Source organism: Panthera uncia, chromosome B1 (assembly GCF_023721935.1).
Source record: "Panthera uncia isolate 11264 chromosome B1, Puncia_PCG_1.0, whole genome shotgun sequence".
Lineage (NCBI taxonomy): Eukaryota > Metazoa > Chordata > Mammalia > Carnivora > Felidae > Panthera > Panthera uncia.
Window position 1 is genome coordinate 37,715,541 of NC_064811.1, and position 16,977 is coordinate 37,732,517.

General features: G+C 36.1%; 1 protein-coding gene across 1 annotated transcript in view; it reads right to left on the reverse strand.

Annotated features, from left to right (window-relative positions):
* The window catches only part of GABRG1 (gamma-aminobutyric acid type A receptor subunit gamma1), a 65,412-nt gene that overhangs the window by 31,283 nt on the left and 17,152 nt on the right, over positions 1-16,977 (reverse strand). The window contains exon 3 of the mRNA XM_049630453.1: positions 9,578-9,645. Within this exon, the coding sequence (XP_049486410.1) occupies positions 9,578-9,645 (68 nt within the window). The remainder of the gene's footprint in view (positions 1-9,577; positions 9,646-16,977) is intronic.

A 16,977-nucleotide genomic window follows, 5' to 3' on the forward strand; every position in this document is an offset into this window, starting at 1 on the left:
AACCATAAATTAAATAGAATTTTCCCTAACTCTTGAAAATTAACTCAAATACATTATAAACACCAAATAGAAAATATATATGTGTATATATATAAATATATATATATATATATATACATGTATATATATATATATACACACATATATCTCCTCCCTGGTGTCTACAATGCATTTGAATTAATCTTCAAGAATTAGGCCAAAATCTCATAAATTCATGGCTAAGTTCATAGTTACAGGTCTATGATCTAAAGTCATACAAATATAGGTCAACATGTGAGAGAAGGTTACATTCTAAATGGGAAACTATAAATACATATCATGACATCTGGAAATAAATAATCATCAAGGGTACTCTTAAAAGCATGGTAGGGGCACCTGGATGGCTCAGTAGGTTAAGTGTCCAATTTTGGCTAAAGTCATGATCTCACAGCTCATGGGTTTGAGCCCTGCATCAGGCTCTCTGTTCTTTGCTGTCAGTGCTTGGCCTGCTTTGAATTCTGTGTCTCACTCTCTCTCTGCCCCTCACCCCCCACACACACACTTTCTCTCTCCCTCTCTCTCTTTCTCTCTCAAAAATAAACATTTAAAAGCATGGTAAGGAATTCCCTGCAACAGAGGATTGGAATTCAAATGAGGGCTCTGCTTCCTAGAAAAGCCCTATCACCAATGAACCATCTGTTTTCCATCTACATGTGCAAAATGCCATTGATTGGTTCAATGCTAGATGGCTAGATTTTTTGTCTGTGGTCTGAGTGTGACAAGTATTCCTGCATCTGTAACTACGCTGTATTAAAAATATATTCGTTAACAATAGTATACTTGAAATTTGTTAAGAAGATAGGTTTTGTTTTAAGTTTATTCATTTATTTTGAGAGAGTGAGAGAGTGAGCACAAGATGGGAAGGGGCAGAGATAGAAGGGGAGAGAGAATCCCAAGCAGGCTACAGGCGATCAATGCAGAGCCTGACGTGGGGCTCAATCTCAGGAACTCTGAGATCATGACCTAAGCCCAAATCAAGAGATGAACATTTAACTGACTGAGCCACCCAGACAACCCAAGAGGATAGATCTCTCTCTTTTTTTAAGTTTATTTATTTATTTTGAGAGAGACAGAGACAGTGCAAGTGGGGCAGTGGCAGAGAGAGAGGCTGAGGATTGCAAGCAGGCCCTCTGCTGCCAGTGTAGGAGCCCCACATAGGGGTTCAACTCATGAAACCGTGAGATCATGACCTGAGCTGAAACCAAGAATTAGACACTTAATGGACTGAGCCACCCTGGTGCCCCAAAAGGATAGATCTTAAATGCTCTCAACACGTACACACACACATACACACACACACACAGAGAAAAGGAAAGAGTAAAGGAAAAAGAAAAAGAAGAAGGAGAAGGAGAAGGAGAAGGAGAAGGAAAAGGAAAAGGAAAAGGAAAAGGAAAAGGAAAAGGAAAAGAAAAAAAGGAAAAGGAAAAGAAAAAAAAGGAAAAGGAAAAGGAAAAAAAGAAAAAGAAAAAAAGTAACTCTGAGGTGATGGATATGTCAATTAGCTTGATTATGCTGATCACTTCACAAGGTATATATATATATCAAAACACCAAGTGGTGCACCTTAAATATATACATTTTTGTCAATTACACCTCAATAAAGCTGAAAAAAGCATTTCTTGCTGTAAGAATTATTCTTCCTATCTAAGCAAGATGGAATACTGTATTTAGAAAGAATCTACATGTCTCATGTCTTAAATTATTTATATTAATTACCACTTTACAGATTATTTCCATTGTCCATAGTCTTAATGCAGAAAATGAATTTTCTGACACTGTCGTATGCTGCTAGAATGGCATTGTGTGTACTGTTTTAGAAGCACTGACTTCCAGTGTTTACCTCCATAGTTTGGGTATAATTGTGCATATCACAAAGCTGAGTGTTATTAGAAAATCCAAGGCTTAGCACATAATTTGCAGAATTCCCATTATAGAAATTTGCCATAATTTCCATTTTAGCAAAACATCAAATGTCAAGACATTTATACAAGTTTTTCTCCTTTCACATTTTAATTAAATTGTAGAGCAATTGATGTTAGTTCATATTCACTGCCAATTTAAGACCTAAAGCTTTAGTATTTTATTAAAATCCTTTCCACTAAAAAATGAAAAAATAACACATTGAATAAGAGATAAGGCATTTCTTTTAATTATATGCACAATTTTAAATACATGTTAGATAACAGAATGGATACTGATACTGAAAGGGTATATTGCAGTGAGAAGTCGTTGTAAAGAACACTGGCTGGATGGAATCAGGAAATCATACTATAGTCCCAAAGCTGTGACTTTCTAGAATATAATGCTGACCAAGTCACTTATTCTGTCTCACTGGAAAAATGAGGGCACAAGGCAAGATCATTATTATGATCTTTCTGAGCTCTAACGTCCAGTGATCATGAGAACATTGTTGATCATGAGAATGTTATAAAATGTTAGAAATTAACTTTAAAATTTTTAAACATAAGCTAAGATAAAGACTGAAATGGACATGTCGTCTTTCAACGACCCTTCCTCCCATAAAAATAGTTCTGTAGGTGTTTTTGTTACTTTCATTTAATCCCATTTAATTTCTGATTGTTGGATATGGCTTCAGGCTGTGGCTGCCAAACCTGGTTGACTAGAAGTCTTTGAAGAACACTTAAAATTTCTGATTCCAGATCCCTGTCATGAATTACTTAACCAAAGTCTCTTGGAACAATGGCTGAGAATTTGGATTTTTCTTTAAAAAATGTATTTATATACAGTTTGGGTAATACAGGGTTGGAAAATATTGACAAGATTCTAGCCCTTCCTCAATGCATTTCTATACTATATTGATTAGGCTTTTGCATAGGGAAGAAAAAAGTAGAAGAAAATAAGAAAATGAAGGAAAGAGAGACACCCTTGCTATACAGAATAATAGATCTTTAATTGCAGAAGCTGAGGACATTTGGACACACTTTGGAGTTGATATCTACAAATGGGAAGATTTGTGTAGTTTTCTCTCAAACTGAACCATGTAGACTGCCATCTTTCTAAATACAAGCTCCCTTTATTAAACAGCATAGCAGAACTTGTGTGTGTGTGTATTTAAGAGAAGTATGGTTTTTAACATTCAACTAAAATATGTACCTCTACACAATTTTAGAAAGTAATCTTCTAAAAGAAGGAAATAGTAACCCCTTGAAGTTAACATAGGCCATGCTAAAGTACCACTACATGTACAAAACTGCCTTTTCCTAGATGTTTATTGTTTGGTTATGTTTTTATATTATTAGCAAAGCATTAACACATCACTGTCCTCCTATAAACACATTTTATATTGAGATACAAAACAATGTTTTTCAAGTGGTTGCCTGTTAACTTTGGGTTCAGTATTGAAAGCCCTTGGTAGGTACCAAATAACCCAAATAATTCAGTTTTAAACAAAGGGGTGAAAAAAGGAGGAATCCAGAGGTATGTTTGAATCTACCATAACAAATGAAAAAGTGCCTTAGAGCAGCTGGGAAGAAGAAAGCAAGGCCAAAACCAGCTTTTAATCACATGTGTGAAAGTCACAAGTTGAAACATACTATCTAGACCCTCCTTCTGCCAGAACTTTCCCTCTTAAAACCTAGCTTGAGGCCAGAACTACCAAGAAGTACAGGCACATTCTACAACATTCTGTATTTACTAATTCATAAAGGACTCAAATTGTAACTAGCCCAGAGTCTCTACCATGAGGCATATCATTAGAAAAGAATTCAAAATATGCACCTCCTTAATCACAATAAAGTGGGAACATTCTAAATGTTAAATAATGGATTATTAATATATTATGGCACAAATACATTCCCAAATATTATGCGACATTTAATGGTATTTAAAAAAATAATTAATGGAATAACAGTCATGATATAATAAATGCAAATATACAAAGTTATAAAACAATATATATAATATTGTAGCATTTGGTAATACTATGTACATAAAGCCCCCTTGCTCTGTGCTTCTCCCCTGCTCTCTCTCTCTCTCTCTCTCTCTCTCAAAAATAAATAAATAACAATAAACAAATACATACACACATACATACATAAATAGTATAAGGTCACCATTTGTAACTTAAATACATATGGGTTCATACACAGCATTCTTTTGGGTACTCCCTCTTCTGTATTGATCTGATTTGCATTTTTTAGCCATCTTCTCCATTAGGATTTATGCTTCTCTGAAGGAAGACGGTCTTATCTTTTATAACTTAGTAGCCAATGCACCAACTGGCATAATACAGGCAGGAAATAAATGCATGATAAACAAAAACACAAAATAAAAATGAAAATGTATTTGTTTACATCAAATAATAATAATATTATTTTAATAACTTTTAGATATTCAGCTATTAATTTAATTTCTTAATCTTAGAGCTTTAACTTCTTACTTATGGGGCAAATGAGCACACTGGATCAAAGAAGCATAAAGATGAGAATAACATTTGTTCGTTTATAATTTTATATTTACTAGTGTTCAATCAAAAAGTTCCTAAATTTTATATTGTTTTTAAGACAAAGCTTATGAAAATAAATAGATTTTAGACTAACAAATGCTGATTCTTGCTAAGTTCACTCAACTCTGTTTGTGTCCTGCTCACCCCCTTGTAGTCATCTCCAGCAGGTAGTTATTTTGCAATCCAGTCTGGCTGGCGCTCTAGCTACTTTCTAACTCACACTCCTCAGGATGGGTGCCCTTACTCCTCCGCTCTGTCTCCATTACCAAGACCAATCACCATTTAATGCAGGAAGAATCTATTCAGCTTCAGCTCTATATCCTAAGACTGTGTGATGTACTACTCTGGCAGTTAGAATGATATAAAGTAAGTTTTTCACACATGAACTAGGACCTCATTCTTTACATATATATTTTTTTTAAGTTTTTATTTAAATTCGGTTCAGTTTGTTCTCTGTAGTTAAGAGTCTGTTTCTTGCTTTGTCTTCCTCTTCTTTTTTTCCTTTGCTCATTTGTTTTGTTCTCGAATTCCACATGCAAGTGAAATCATGTGATATTTCTCTTTCTCTGACTGACTTATTTTTCTTAGCCTTAAGGCCCTACCCTCTAGGTCCATCCATGTTGAGTCTGTTTCTCTGGCCCAGGGTATCAAAATACTAATCTCGGTTATATCTCTTAATATTGAACTATATAAGGATGCACCAGTTTCTATAAGTAAAGTCACATCCAAAGTATACCTGTAATTTTCTTTCCTTTTTTTTTTTTTTTTTTTTTTTGCCTCAGAAATATTTGGAAAGTTTTATTTAAATGGTTTGTGTTCCCTTTTAACCAACACCAAAAAGAGAAAATAAGTTACTGCCATTCCAAACACGAGTGTCGCTTCAGAGAGGAGTGGGCATGGATGTTAAGAGCTGGGCAGTGCCTGCTTCTCCAGGCTGCTCTTCCCAGACGTGCCACTCTGGGGTTGGATGGCCAGTCCCAGGAGTTCACTCATTCCTGGGCCTTGGAAAGTGAGGGAGCAAACTGCCCATCCTGCAGAGAAGGATTTTCTCTCCCCTGCAGGTTGGGACATGAGTATGGTGAGACCTGGTGGTTCTAGAGGTGAGGGGAGTGGAAAGGTCAGATCCGAAATGTTCCATGGAATCTCCAGGGCTTCCAGGTCTGGAGAAATATGTTTGCTAGGAAAATAAGATGCTTTGAGAATTTCTGCAGTCTGTATTCTCTGACTACCCAAGAGAAACCTACTCTGTTGGTCAAAGGGGCAGCAGGGAGGGAGGGGAGCAAAGGCTGGAGGCCAGGAACTGGTCTGGCCCCAGTGAAAAATTCCAGAGGAGAGTGAGGCAGGCAGCAGTCTTTGGTTTCCTGGGTCCTCTTCCTGGCAGCTGTAGAGGCTGTGAAGCCTCCTGCCTACCTGGTCCTTGAGGTGTGGACTCCCAGGCAGTGGGCAGCACTGAGAGAGGAAGACTGGCCATCTGTCACAGGCTGGTGGGGGCCCAGGCCCTAGGCCCTCAAAATAAAATGCCCAGGGGAGCAGGGCCAGCAGAAGGAGCAGGAGGCTTGGAGAGGATCTGCTTCTCCAGCTGGCCAAAGCACAGTGGTCATGGTTGTTACCGACGCAGGCCACATAAACCATTGTATGGGGAAAGTAGTTCTGCTTATGATTGCCATGCAGCAGGTGGGGCCCTTGGCGAAGACCGCTACATCTTCCCTGCCATGGGTCTAAGGGCACAGGGGCACGGCAGATTGAGCCTGGTGTTTGTTGTGAGTATAATCCACTATGGAAACATTCTCTTACTCACGCCCTACCACCTTGTAGCCAGGCCCATTGCCACACAGGATGGCAGCGGAGGGCTTCTGGTCCGTGTCGCTCGCCATGGGGGCCAGACCAAAGATAGAGTCGCCACAGGGGCTGGAGGTTGTATCCGCCAAAGGTGAAGATGTGGGAGTGGTCCTCAGTGAAAAAGGTGAGCTTGTTTTCCAGGGAGATCATGGTGCCTGCCTGCGCAATTCCCCAGCCCATCTCCACTGCCTGGTGCAGTGCCTGCTTGGTCTTTCCCTCCAAACTATACCTGGAATTTTCACCTATGACTGTTTCTGTACTTACTCCCCTTGTGCTTACCCTCCTGTTCGATACCCATAACGTCATCCTGGATTGCCTAGAACTCTTAGTGATTGCCATTTGAGTCAGAGAATTGCTACACGCATTGAATGCTGTCTTAGCTATCAGAGGGTAAGCTGGTATTGTTACATTATCCTGAGATATTTATTCAGAAGAGTAACAACTCATAATTTTCCCAAAGCCCCCAAAATGAAGAGGTTAAAATACATTTTAATTCCAGTCTAATAACCTCTTTTAACATTATTTTTCCTTTAATTCCAATTGTATATTTTTGTTCTCTTTCTTTTTAAGATTGTTTATTATTACTAAGGTGTTTTTTTAAATTTTAACTCCAGTATAGTTAATATATGGTGTTATATTAGTTTCAAGTGTACAATATAGTGATTCAACAATTTTATACACTGTTGTGCTCATAAATTACTCAGAGTTTTAATTAGAGCACAAGTAGTTGAACAGCCTTTATCCAAGTTACTTTATTTTTCTTCAGTCTTCATTAATGCCTTTGTCACTCATTTTGAATTTAAATGTAAACTATAGAAATAATCTATTTATTGACTAATTTCTTCAGTGGTCAATTACTGAATATCCTAAGTTTTGATAGTGAAACCAAAATTGAAACCATTAATCTAACCATGAAAAAAAAAAAAAAGGAAAAATATATCTTACTGTAGAATAATGTTTTAGGTCTTCTCAGTAATTTACAGAGATACCATTTTATATAGCCAAGCTGAAAAAGAAATAACCATTGTACATGAAACCAAATTTTGGCTAATTAAAACAAATAAAACCATTAAACTATTACATTAATTTTGTTCCTTACCAGTAACTTAAATTTGTGAGTAGTTAACAGGGGGAAAAAAAGAACATCCTCTCCTCCTACTTGCTTAATTACACTCAAGTCTGCTTGCTCAATGACACTCACATTCAAAGCAATTTTGTTCATTTTATGAAAACTGAATTCTAATTTTCCTGCATTGTTTAGTTAAAACAGACTTCCAGGTAAACTGTTTCTTATTAATCCCCGGTATGACAATGTTTCCCTTTTAATAAACATTATCAATTATTCCATGTGTTTTTTTTTCCCTCGTATGTGCTTTTAGTATCATCAGCTTAAATAGCAACTTCATTTAATTAGCTTTTTAAAAAACTATCATTGGCCAGGGTTACAAGTGTGTAGTTTGCCCTACTGGGAAAACTAAATCTTTAATCCTATGAAACTTTTATACACTAAAACACCATAGAAGCCTCTCCGTAGCCATTCTTGTCAAAACATCTCTGGAATACTAATACAGCCTTAAATCCTATTTCTCTTTATTTTAATGACCACATTTTTTAAATGAATTCAACAAATTGAAAACAAGAGCCCAAGACAAAACACACACAGTTCAGAAAATGTAGCCTTCCATAAACTGCAGTAGGGTTGTTTTCTTTAAGCATTGGTTAATTAGAATTAAACATTATGTAAGATTCTCCTAAGGAGAAAACGAGCATTTTGGTAATCAAATTTACATAATGTTGATACACACAAGTATATAGAATGCTTCATCTTTACAAAAATTAACTATTTGTTTAGGAATTCGATTTGGGCAGAGCTAATACTCAAAAACTTATTAGAACTTCCTTTTTCCTTGGTTTCTTTGCCACCGTTTTATCTTCTTTTTGTTGCCAGCCTTGATGTTGCATTTACTACCTCAACTTCATTTTTCAGGTCTTTCAATGTATGTGTTCCTTACGGTCTGATATTTATTCCTTTTTTCCTTCTCTTTAAGATTGTTTTTCCCATCTCTCAGAGGTTTAGCTAATTTCTGACAAATACTTGTTCTAGCTCTTTCTCCTGAGAGTTAGCTCCTCTTTTCAGATTCTCACATTCAACTTCTTTCCACAGCCAATTCATATTCATTTGCACCAAGGAGACAAGGATGTCAGTTATGGTGTGGCCAAAATACTGTCAGTACAGTAGTCAATGCAGGCAGCTGTGAAAGCTAATGACAATTGCGTGAACATCATATTAAGTGAGAGAAAACCTGGGGCTCACAGTAATACTGTAGGAATCAGCAGACACAGGCAATTGTTAGGCATGATGGTTATTCAGATAAAAAAGTGGTTAAGATCTATAATAAAGACATGATTTGACTGTTGTACTAATGGATAAATGAAGTAAGAGAGTAAATCAGCAGTCTTAAGAATTATCTTTAGGTGGTGTTATGGACTGAATTGTGTCACCCTAAAATTTATATGTTAAAGCCCTAAGCCCTACTCCCTCAGAATATGAATTTTAGATTGCCCCAGAATAGAAGATCTGTTGCCCAGACTAAAGCAACCTCTCAAGTGGTCTCTCTAACTCTCTTAACTGGTCTTACCCATCTTCTACACTGTTATAATAGTGATCTATTAAAATATACATCCACCTATGATACCCTCCTGATGAAAAGCTTCCAGTCAATTCTCTGATCCAAGTGGATATAATTCATGCAACACACAGCCTTCTGTTATGGCTTGGAAGATCATCTTTAATAAAGACCTTAAGCATCTTTCAGCCTCACTTCCTCACATATCACCTTATGTTCCAGTGTTATCAAACTGCTGGAAGTTCCCCTGATCCTGTTAGGTTGTTTCATTTCTCCATGACTCTGTGTGTGCTCTCCACTCTGCCAATAAGTCCTTTTCTTCTCTGTTTTCCCTTCAGTCCTTCTGGTTCTCTTTCCAGATTTCTACAGATAATTTTTTATGCCTTGGCATCGCTCCTACCAAACACAGCACTTCGGAATAACAGACTACACAGTCATAGATATGGAATATTCTAGCTCTAGTCCCTGAACCTGACATACAGTAATTTCACAAGTTGCCCTGAACTCATTCAGAATTAGCTATCAGAATTAGTCACATAACCATTTTATTGTGAAGGTATATACTCAAGAACTCTATGGCAGACAATTATTTAATATTCGTTACTCACCATATTTATGGGGTCAACTGGTCCAATGCTGTTTACATAAACATCAGTTTCAATTACTGTGGGCCTTACTGCAAAATACCAACACAAGGAGTGGTCAAAGGTAAGATCAGAAGTTGTGTTAAAGAAATCTTAGCTTTAATAAATCTTCATAAATAATAACATTTACCATTTAAGTAATGAAATATCCCTCATTAGAAAATGAGGAAACATAGCCCATTACAAAAACACAAACACCTTTTCAGTTTACTAATCAATTATGTACGTAAAAATTAACACTTTTAACTAAAATATTTTAATGTACAACCTAAAAGTGTTATAAATATTTAAATCATTCATTAAAATTAACAAAGTTAATTCAATATAAATTGCTAGATAATTTGCTTTCTGCAATATTATAGGATTTTAGAATTGGAATGGGTATTAGAAGCTAAATATAAAATAATCCCACTTAATGCATATCAATGGTGTGCTGGTAAATGTTTAACAACAGCCTTGCTCCAGTAGTGGATGGGGAGGAAGCCCTGATTTATCGTTCTTACAGATATCCATGGGTGACTATTCCCACAGAGACCCATTTAAGGATACCAATGTGAAGTTGCTGAAAGCAGACTTGGGACAATATCAAGTAGCTATTGTGAGCGAATATAAGCATGTTCTAGCACACAATGAACTTGAAGCATGGTTCTGAGGATTAAAGAGATAATGTCTGTCAAGCATCTACGTTCAGGTCTGATTCTTATGGGGAGCTTCATAAATATTTGCTGTTCCTTCTTTCTCCCGTGTTAACAACATTCCTCTAGGTTAAGTTGGCTCCAGAGTTAGGTGTATTTTTTTTAATGTTTTTATTTATTTTTAAGACAGAGAGAGACAGAGCATGAGCAGGGAAGGGACAGAGAGAGAGGGAGACACAGAATCGGAAGCAGGCTCCAGGCTCTGAGCCATCAGCACAGAGCCCGATGTAGCGCTCGAACTCACAGACTGTGAGATCATGACCTGAGCCGAAGTCGGACGCTCAACCGACTGAGCCACCCAGGTGCCCGAGTTAAGTGTATTTTTATCTAACTTTCACAGAGTATATTGTAGAGCTGTCACTATAGAGTTCATCTATTGTGTTTCATACATAACCATTTCTGTCTTTCCAGTTGGTCTTAAATGGTATATACTGTATATCATTGTTTTTATATTCTATCAAAATGTGTAGTGCAGGTCAGCCTTTTAAATGTTGTCAAATGACATGAATAAATAAACACCTGCAATGCCGCCATATTTAATTGTGCCTTTTTGTTTGCCATGAAAAACATTGTCACATAGTTTCTTTTATTCTCCTTATCCTACTAAATAAAACATAAAGGGTTCATTTATTGATTTAGCCAATACTTGTTGAGGAGTGAATGTAAAGGGTTCACAAAGTAGATAAGAAGAAAACCATTTCAAGAAGAAAACCTATTAGATACCTCACAGAGATTTATAGAGAGATGATTCAAACAAAAGAAAACAGAAAAAAACACCTTGTAGATTGAAAGTTTCTATACCAAAGTGGCATGTTTAGTAATTTTTACTCGGCTCCCCTTGTTAAATTTTATCTGATTTCCCATTTCTGGCCTAATACTTATCATGCTTACAATTCTGACACTATGTTCAACCTGTCTGGACACACCTCCACCTCTAACACATAGCTGAGTCCACCTGTCAGAGTCTCTATCCAGCTCCAAGGCCCCTGTATTGGAAACTTCCAAGCTAGAGGGTCTCCCACGCCAGCAAGATTCAATGGAATACTTGAGGCATTTGGCAAAAACAGTGCCTAGAGAATTTTGAAACAATGTTAAATTTTACCGTTTGTGATTAAAACTAAACTACACTTAGAAAAACATAATAATATTTACATAGTTTGTTTTTCCTCAAATAAAGATTTTAGTAGGTGGCATACATATTTCCTTACTAGAAAGATAAATGAGATTTGCTAAAAGTAGATTTAGTATGCAAAACTATATAGGTCTGTAGATCTGTACAATACATGACTGTGTTATTCAATCTGCTAGCCAATAATTATATTTTGTATAAACATAAGGTCACATGATTTATAGAAGGCTTTATAAAGCCTGATGACTTCTGAGATGATTTGCCATTTATTTTTGACTATGAAATGAAGCCAATAAATACCATACAAAATTAAGATAATTTTGGTCAGATTTACAGTAATGGATTTTATGAAACCCAATTAATAAAAAATAGGTTGATTCGTTCCATATGTAAGTATATATATTGCCAGTTAAAGCAATTAAGGGCAACGTTCAAACTTATTTAATTAGATTATTTTTCAGCTCATCTGATAAATCAACAAACACTAAACATCTCTTTACTGCATGATAGTAAGGGCTGAACATTGTCTATGCCAAGAAATAAGATTCCTGAAGACATTTCTATATACAGGACGTACTTTTCACATTTACAGTGTAGAACATTTTAGATTTGAGTGATCTATCCTGGTTTCCTGATATCAATATTTCCTTAACCAATTATAAGACAAATATATGTATACTATAAAAGTATTAACTCTTGCATTAGGGCATAGCCACACAGAAATATTTCATGAGCAACATAAAACAAGTCCATCTGGGATGGGACGAATGAAGAATCACATTTAGTGAGTCCCATGTAGAACATTGCTATTGATGAAGATATTCAATAAATAACTTAACAAATATATATTTGCATACCAGGAGTATTTTTAAAGTTATTGTGTCTTCTATTTTATATCTTTGGGCTCTTTGTATTTCATTCGGTTCTTTAAACTTCAGGCCCAAAACATGAGGAAGAATAAGCCTGAAGGTGGACTAAAATATTTCAGATTAATTTTGAAACTACAGCTAGAGATGATATGCTTTAAAATATACAGTAATGAGGAAAACAACAGAAATCTGCATTGTTCCTTAATAGTGACTCATTACCACTTTTATTGCTTCATACTATAAACAATACTTGTAGGTGAAATCACTGAAAATATAGGCTTCTTGTAAGAGTAAATATTTTTTCTTAGCACCATGATTTTCTCAGTCCAAAGTTTGTTTAATTGCAGGGGTGGTATTTAAAAAAGAAAACTAAAAGGACATTGTCATTCCAGGCTCATTAAGTGATTGTTAGAAAGTGGCCATAGACTATGTTTAATTCTTCAACACACATGGAAATGAGAGATCTCCTTTTTTGTGACAACATAACAATGCTGAAAAAACATGTACTTCCATAGCAAATTACATTTTTCATAGATGGAAGGCAGGTAGACGACACTGGATTATTTTTGCAAAGCCCCTCTCCGCATTGTGATTCTAAGTACTTTGCTTTAAGTATCTCACCAGAATATAAACTCTTGGTGGGAGTGAATATATGGAAAGAATGGACAATTTGGGCACCTTAAAGAAAGTGCAGAGAATAGTATGAGGAAGGAAAAAGAATTAAAAAAAAAAAAAAGAAAGCAGTGAGGTCAATGAAATTTCCATGTTCAGCTTCCAGATAGCTAAAACCAGATACCTATTTTCCAGACATAAAATAAAATGGATTTAAAAAATATTTTCTTCATAATCATTTTTAACCATGCTTTCTTGGATGACATATTCAAACAAAGATATCTTTAGCAGATTATGTAGCTTCTGGGTCACTTTTTTATATTAATTCCAATTAATTAATTAAGGTTAATTAAAAATTAATTCTGGTCAATTAAAAACTCTAATCCTAGAACATAAGTTTAACAGTCTTTTCCATTAAAAAAAGAAAGAAACCCATTGATTCATATGACACCATTATAACATACTGACTCTGAAAGAACCATAATTAATGTTTTTCTTGCCATAGAAAAGACAGCAGGGGTTCTCAACCCAGATACTTTTTTGGGTTTGGGTCCAGATACTTCTTTCCAGGACTTGCTAACAGGGAAATGTCAACTAACACTCACCATTTCCCTCTGCAGGTTACATATGGGCACATAGGTATTTGGCTATGTGTGGATGAAAAGGTACACATGGGTAAATAAGTACTTAAGTGAGTCTAATACTGTAGCCACAATGCTAACACAAAAATCCAGAAAAGATACTAACACAAATTTTGGATAGAAAAAAATGCCTACAAAGAGCACTTCAACAGTCAAGTCATTTATTATGGATACAGGTAAAATGCAACTATGCATGGTACATATGCTTACTTAAATAGAAATTAATCAAATTAAAGTAAAACTGTATTCTCTTAGCCAAACAAACAACATTTCAATACTCAATAGCCAGTAACCAATTTAAGTATCCAATGCACATATATGACAATTTTAATATATATTTAATTATCTATTTTAATATAACTTAATTTATGGGGGCACCTATAAATTAAGGTGGCTCAGTTGGTTAAGCATCTGACTTCAGCTCAGGTCATGACCTCGCAATTGGCAGGTTCGAGCCCCATGTTGAGTTCTGTGCTGACAGCTCAGAGCCTGGGCCTGCTTCAGATTCTGTGTCTCTGTCTCTCTCTGCCCTCCCCCCATGCTCTGTCTCTCTCTCAAAAATAAATAAACATTAAATTTTTTTAATATAACCTATTTTATATATATTTAATTAAGCATATTTATTTATTTATTTATTTATTTACTGAAATTGTCTTCTTGGGAAAATATAAGATGGGCCTCTTGTTCTGTAGTTAAACATCTCTGTAGGCAGCAGACTTAGCAACCTGCTCCTGCTCCTACACCTGATCAGGGTAAAAGAAACAGAGGAGCCATGGGTTCTAGAGAGAAAAGCAGTGGAGTATCTTCACACCCACTCTTTTGTGTGTCTAGGATATTTTAATTTCTTGTGGGCATAATTCACATCAAAAGAAGTTGACTGGACTAGAAGGATCTCACTAGGTTTTTGACCCAAGAAAGTTGTGCACCAGCAGCACACATCTCATATCTACTGATGGAAGGGCTAATGCTGGTGAAAGGTAGAACCATCTAGGTTTCCCAGGTCAAGGAAGTAAACAGTATAAAAGGCCTATGAACAAACAACAGAAAACAATCCTACCCTCCTACTCATAAACGTTGTTATTTATACAAATGCCTCTCAAAGGATATCAAGGGCTAATTAGGATTTGCCTGAAATGAAGTGGAAACTAACAAGACAAAGGTTTCAACTGCACCCAATGAAATGAACAGGAAGACCATCCCCCTTGGTAGTTCCTGCATGTTCCCATCACTAGAAACCTCAAAGACTTAAGCAGATGGAATAAAAGAGCAGATCACACCTCCTCACCACCTCACCCCACCAAGTCCCTCTCTAGTAGCACTTGCCTACCCCATGACCTAGGAGAGTGATGGCATTGATTCTGTTCAGATATTAATTTTTAGATTAGCTCAAACTATTTGAATCACTAAAACTCCTTGGAAAGCCATAGACTCTACCCTAATAGTTGTTAAGAAATAAAAAAAAAAAAAAGAAGATTCAACATAGAGTAGTTGAAAATTTACTAGAATTAGACAACCTTTTAATGTTAATTTGCCATTAAGCTTAGAACTCCTCAATAAGTTGACTGTATAAATTTTCATAGCATCAATGAAGAGTAAAGATAGCAATGAAATTCTGGACAGAGAGGAATGCCTGCAAAGGTCACCTAAACAAGTCAGCTATTCATTATGTATACACTGAGGTACACAGATAAAGTGCTACTGTGCATGGTACGATTATCAAGGTTCTTGGGACATGTTTAATCTACACTATTAAGCAAAGTGATGATGTCACAGATGTACACAGAATTTGAAAGCCCGTATCTTGATCTGAAATAATATACTTAAAATGTAAATTGATGAAATAGGGCTATCAAAATACCTACATATGGAATAAAAAAAGACTATATATACTGGCTTCTATTCAGAAAATATACATTCAGCAAATATTAAGTGAACCTTATGCTTCAGGCATTGCTTTAACAACTAGGGATATGGTGATTTCTACTTTCAGGGAATTTATTTATTGGAAGAAAACAGACTATCAACTAATAATAGTGAAGTATGATAAGTAAAATGGAACTACAGTTTTCTGTTTCTTGTGATAAATATTTGGTATCAAATTAATCTTCCCAATGAACGTAACTATAAAATTTATTTAAAAATTTTAAAATTATTGAAAGAATCACACAGCAGCTAACAAAATCAGGATTTGATGCAACAATTTCCTTGAAGGAATGGAAATGCAGTATGTAAGCTCTACATTATGCTGGCCACTTTTCCCCATTGGTGCATTTGCTGTTTTACTGCACAGAAATGGCTTAGAATTTGCATCTGCCGCATTGGGCTGGAGAAACAAAAATTGAGGTTAATGTCTGTCCAAAGAGCTATGACTTCTCTGCCAGTCAGAGTGGCTACAATGAACAAATCAGGAGACTATAGATGCTGGAGAGGATGTGGAGAAACGGGAACCCTCTTGCACTGTTGGTGGGAATGCCAACTGTGCAGCCGCTCTGGAAAATAGTGTGGAGGTTCCTCAAAAAATTAAAAATAGATCTACCCTATGACCCAGCAATAGCACTGCTAAGAATTTACCCAAGGGATACAGGAGTGCTGATGCATAGGGGCACTAGTACCCCAATGTTTATAGCAGCACTCTCAACAATAGCCAAATTATGGAAAGAGCCTAAATGTCCATCAACTGATGAATGGATAAAGAAAATGTGGTTTATATACACAATGGAATACTACTTGGCAATGAGAAAGAATGACATATGGCCTTTTGTAGCAACATGGATGGAACTGGAGAGTGTTATGCTAAGTGAAATAAGTCATACAGTGAAAGACAGATACCATATGTTTTCACTCTTATGTGGATCCTGAGAAACTTAACAGAAGACCATGGGGGAGGGGAAGGGGAAAAAAAAGTTAGAGAGGGAGGGAGGCAAACCATAAGAGACTCCTAAAAACTGAGAATAAACTGAGGGTTGATGTGGGTGGGAGGGAGGGGAAAGTGGGTGATGGGCATTGAGGAGGGCATCTGTTGGGATGAGCACTGGGTATTGTATGAAAACCAATTTGAGAATACATTTCATATTAAAAAAAGAAAGAAAGGAACCAACAGAGAAGAATTTAATCAAACATTCTACCTGCAATTTCTCCTCAAGGTATTTACTAATTCCTAAATTGTGCATATGCACAGTGTGATGCTAAGAAACCAAATATAAATCAGAATCTAAAATAATATGTAGAGATTTCAGCTATTTCTGGCATATGTGGGGCCATCAAGGAGAGGGGTTCCTAGTACAAACCTCAGGCTATCAGTGGAAACACTTCAAATGGTTATGCCCTGAGGAAAAGCAAAGTTTTACAAAAAGAAATACACCAGTTTGGGCCAAATAAAGGCAATTTCCTTAACTTGACTACTAAAACAAAATTAGAA